The sequence below is a fragment of the Fulmarus glacialis genome, unplaced genomic scaffold (assembly GCF_000690835.1).
Source record: "Fulmarus glacialis isolate BGI_N327 unplaced genomic scaffold, ASM69083v1 scaffold31091, whole genome shotgun sequence".
NCBI lineage: Eukaryota > Metazoa > Chordata > Aves > Procellariiformes > Procellariidae > Fulmarus > Fulmarus glacialis.
In genome coordinates, this window is record NW_009191538.1 from 1,550 (window position 1) to 6,120 (window position 4,571).

The window sequence follows — 4,571 nt, forward strand, 5'->3', positions numbered from 1 at the left end:
CTCAGGGCTTTAGCCTAGCTCTCCTCCCAGCCCTCAATAAACCTCTGCCAGCCTGGTGTGTTTGCAGAAGTGATAATTGATGGGAAGGTGGTATGGTAAAGAGCTTAGTGCAGGACGCTTTGTTTGGAAGATGAGTGATTTGAACTTCACTTTGATGTTATGTTAGCTTATCTTTGAAACTTTTGAAACATGTTTTAATTGATGGCTTTATTAACAAAGATAATCATGAAAGTATTTTACACCTACTTAAAAATAGGAATACTTCGTAATCTTGTGACTGCAATCTTGAGATGATTTCTTCTTTTTTTTGCAGACCAAAAAGAAAAAAGAGCCAATTTTCTCTCATTATTGTGATACCTGTGACCGTGGCTATAAAAACCAGGAGAAGTATGATGAACATATTTCACAGCATAAACAGGTTGATGAGTTTGGCTTGTTTTATTTACACTTTGATTTTTAACTTTGTGCATGATAAGTAGTTAGCTGTAGTCACTCTTTGAATGGAAGACTCAGCAAAGAGATTCCAGAGTGACAAGAAGTGTTAGTAGGGGAGTTTTTCTGAAGGCTGTGTGTAGGTGAGCTCTCAGTTGTATTTTTGGTTTTATTGCTGAAGTCATGTTAATGGTCTGTCTTGTGAAGTATTGCTAAGTCACCCCAGTGGTAGGAATTAGTTTATTGACATCAGTATAGCATATAAAATTTTTTGTGTGAAAAGGCCTTATATGGAAAACATATTTTAAAAATCCACTCCTTTGTTGCAAAGAAGTATCAAAATTTGAAATTGGAGAGTCTTGCAAATCTTTCTGTTAGGTTAACTTCACATTATCTCCAATTATCAGATACGTTGGCTAAACTGGTTATTCTAAAATCAGATGAAATTTAGAAGTACATTATCCCTTGTTACTGTTTTTACAATCACGTTTGTTTTGAAACTGAGTAGCTTAAAGGTTCTGTATAATTAACTGTATAGGCATCTTGCACTGAGTTTGTTTGAAGTCTACTAGAATGCTTGTTTACAATTTGTTTGTATAACTTGGTGTGTCTTAAGTTCACCCCCTTATCTTGCAGTGCTCAGAAGAAGGTTGCAATTTCAGCGCACATGAGAAGATAGTTCAGATACACTGGAAGAACGTAGGTATCCCCCTGGGCCCAAAATATGAGTCTATGCAATCTTTACTGTAGTCCCTTTTCTCATTCTTCAGAGGCTTGCTTTCATTCTTCTGGAAGGAAAATGTATCACCTCTGAGTAGAATCTGTTGTAAGACAAAGTTGTGGACGAAAATATGTTGAATGCTATGGGTTTTTTTTGATGGATTCATTTTGTAATCGCTGTATGCAGTCTTACCACTTACCACTGATGAAAACAGTGTAATACTACTATAGTTGGCAGAATGATGCTTTTTTTTTTCTTGTGGGTTTTTTCCTTCCCCTTTTAAACACCTATGAAATACTTTTTCCTTAGGCACATGCACCTGGTGCTAAAAGAATAAAATTAGATAGTCCAGAAGAGATTGCTAGATGGAGAGAAGAAAGAAAAAAGTGAGTAAGACTTGTGACCTATGAAATTGTTTTACTGTATTTTCCCTGTGTGATCATTAGATGACAGCTGAAAGGCAGTAGCAGCATGTGCTTGCTGCTGCTGTTCCTTTGACTCTACAAAACTCGTGCGGCAGTGGTCTGTGTCAGAATGCCTGAGCCAGGAGGGTGTGAGCTACAGAGACTATAATCATTTGGATGATTATAATACAAGGCAAGATATCGACTGAGAAGGAGGTAGTTTTCCACACGTTTGATTTGGTACCCCAGGTTATGTGAATGACTCATTCCTTTTAGCGTGATCGCTGAGACATTTTAGGTCAGAAATGTGTGTGTGTGTTTGCTTGGTGGTTTTTTAATAGCTAAGAAATCTGGAACTCTTGTACTGAGTATAATTGTAATACATCCCGCTGTGTGCAAATTTCCACAGCTTAAGTTGTCCCAGTAGACCCCAACAGGGAGTTCTCCTTTCTGCATTGCTTGACACTTTTCCATGAATGATGCTGTCTCAGGTAGTCTAACTCGCGTTGTACCTGGGGTATGAGGTAAAGTTCACGTGTAAGTAGTGTTTCTCGTTCTGTGATGTGAGGTGGTACAACTTCTTTCCATTTACCGGGATTGAAGTGTTTAAAAATTCACACTGGACTTCTGTAGATCTTATCCCACTAATGTTTGGGGTTTTTTTCCCCCCCTAAATTGAACAGATTAAAATCTACCCTTTTCCAGCAGGTAAAAGATGCTGTAGGCTTTCTTCACTTCTGTTCCAGACTTGGAATATAGTCTTGCGAGTGATCAGTACACGGGTTTTGTTTCTGTGAGCAAGAGTCCTATGTGAAGAGTGGGAAGTGGTACAAATTTAATCTCAAGATCACCGGTGATGAGCTTGGGCAGTGTACTAGTCACCTGTTTTTGTGGGTTTGTTTTTTTTTTTTTAAATGAAAGTAAACCCAGTGGTCTGATGCAGTCTTACTGGTGAATCCAGCTTGCATTTATGTCAGAAAGCAATGTTAATGCATTCTTGTTTTGAACCTGACTCCTTTTACACAATGGCTTTGTAAAAAAGGAAAAATGAGTGGAATGTGTGGTAGGAGATTTTTTTCATTGCCTCCCATCACTTTTTGCTGCATCGAGAAGCAAAATTTCTCCCCATGTAATGAGAAGGAGAAAATCCCTGGAAGTTTAACATTCCTTTGGACGTGGTTTCAGCTTTTTCTGCAAATCTCAAAACCGCAAAGGGAAGTCTTTCACTATGTCAGCACATCGTAGCAGTCAACTGTTGCACCTGCTGTTCATTTTTTACAAACGAAGATAATCTGTAGGTCCTGGTGTGTGGTATTTTTTTTTTAAAAACAGCTTTTTTTTTAAAAAAAAAAAATTCTTTTGTCCTATGTTTAAAATGCTATAGTTAACCAGACAAAAATTGCTTGTGATCTGTGCAAGTACAAGTTTGGTGTTTTGGTTCCAAGGTTTCATTTTATTCAAAAGATACTTGAGGATTTGGTTTTTTACTTGCTTTCACTCTACATATTGCTGTCGTCTTTTTTTCCCAATAATGATACTTGCCAAGTCTTTATTACTTACAATACAAGTGTTTGAACAGAGTTAGCAAAACCCAAAATGTCCTTAGATTTGTCTGTCTCGTGGCCCACACTTAATTTTCTAACAGTAGCTCCAAGGAAAGGTATCAATAGTTGTGTGCAGAGTCTTTGCTATTCATTTGCAACTTTGCATACACTTTTCTGTTCTGGGAGGTGTTTGGGAGAGTTCCTGTGTAGTGGCTGATGCTAAGGTTTAAGTGCTGAAATGACATTTAAGGTATGTATGTCAATACATGCTCTGCTGTATGCTAGAACATAAGGGAAGCAGGAATTGAATGTACAATCATGTTCAGGTACCATTTGCTTGGGGAGTGGGTGCTGCGGGTCAAAGCAACATTTATCTACAGTTAATTGTAAGGATGATACTCTGCCTGAGATCATTTATGTTGAGTTCCTAGAGAATCTCATGGCACATACAGTTGCTTTTTTACAGATGAATATAATTTGGCTGTGGTACAACGTTGCTGAAAGCCTTTGTTCACTGCGGCACAATAAAATAAATGGAAATAAAGTCTTGTAGTCGTGACCATCAAACAAAAAAGGCAATATGAGATTAGGACCTTCTAAGCCAAGGCCACTAGATGGAGTACTGCTGTAGGTTATTTTGATACGTCAGTCCTTGTGTGGGCATCTTGTTTAGCTACAAAGGATGGGTGTAGAATGACTACCTGGGTCGCTTTTGTTACTCTTTGTACAAAAAGGAAGCTGTACTAACATCCTTCTTTTTTTTTTAATTAAAAAAAAAAAAAAAAAAGAAAAAAAGAGAGAAACCCAGCTGAAACTTTTGTGAAGCCTTAATTGGGTCTCCAGCAAAGCATCAGTTTGGTACTGAAGGTCTGTTGTTGACTCACAGTAAACATTGCATTGTACAGAAAAAAAGGACACCAGAGGGAGTCTGAGCTATTAGGCAGTTGTGGTTTATGGTGATAGGAAAAAGCCTTTTTCTTTCTAGAAGCTCCAGTCAGAGCTAAGAATGAGTCTTTTTAGGTCATTAGCAGTTTTTTTCTAATTAGGTTGCAATGATTTAATGTGTGTCTTTCCATCCTGCATCTCTAAGATTCCTGCCTTGCTTGTTCTTTCAGCTCTTATAAATAATTACTTACCGAGTTGAGATTTTTCTTCTTAATTAGCTGCTGTGTTGCTCAGTTGCGTATCCTGCTAAAAATCTATTAGAAAGAGCCTGTGTTTAAAGTGCAGCCTTATTCACATAGAGGGAAGAGAAGGGGGAGAGCTGGTAAGGAGCAAGTATCGCTGGATGAAGTATGCTGGGTTAGAATGCTGTTTTCCTGTCTTGGATTCTGTACAATGCCCTGTTCGTCACTGCAGCCTTCATGTCTCTGCTTACCTAAAAGACTCTTTAATGGTTTGTGGCCCGCTGAACCTGCTGAGCCAAGCAATCTGAAGTTAAGCAGACAACGATAGACATGAAGTTCAGCA

General features: G+C 38.2%; 1 protein-coding gene across 1 annotated transcript in view; it reads left to right on the forward strand.

Annotated features, from left to right (window-relative positions):
• Positions 1-313: 313 nt before the first annotated feature.
• NUFIP1 (nuclear fragile X mental retardation protein interacting protein 1) overlaps positions 314-4,571 on the forward strand; it is a gene marked incomplete at its 5' end in the record, with an annotated part of 23,400 nt that continues 19,142 nt past the window's right edge. The window contains 3 exons of the mRNA XM_009586735.1: positions 314-418; positions 1,069-1,131; positions 1,463-1,539. Coding sequence (XP_009585030.1) covers positions 314-418; positions 1,069-1,131; positions 1,463-1,539 — 245 coding nt within the window. The remainder of the gene's footprint in view (positions 419-1,068; positions 1,132-1,462; positions 1,540-4,571) is intronic.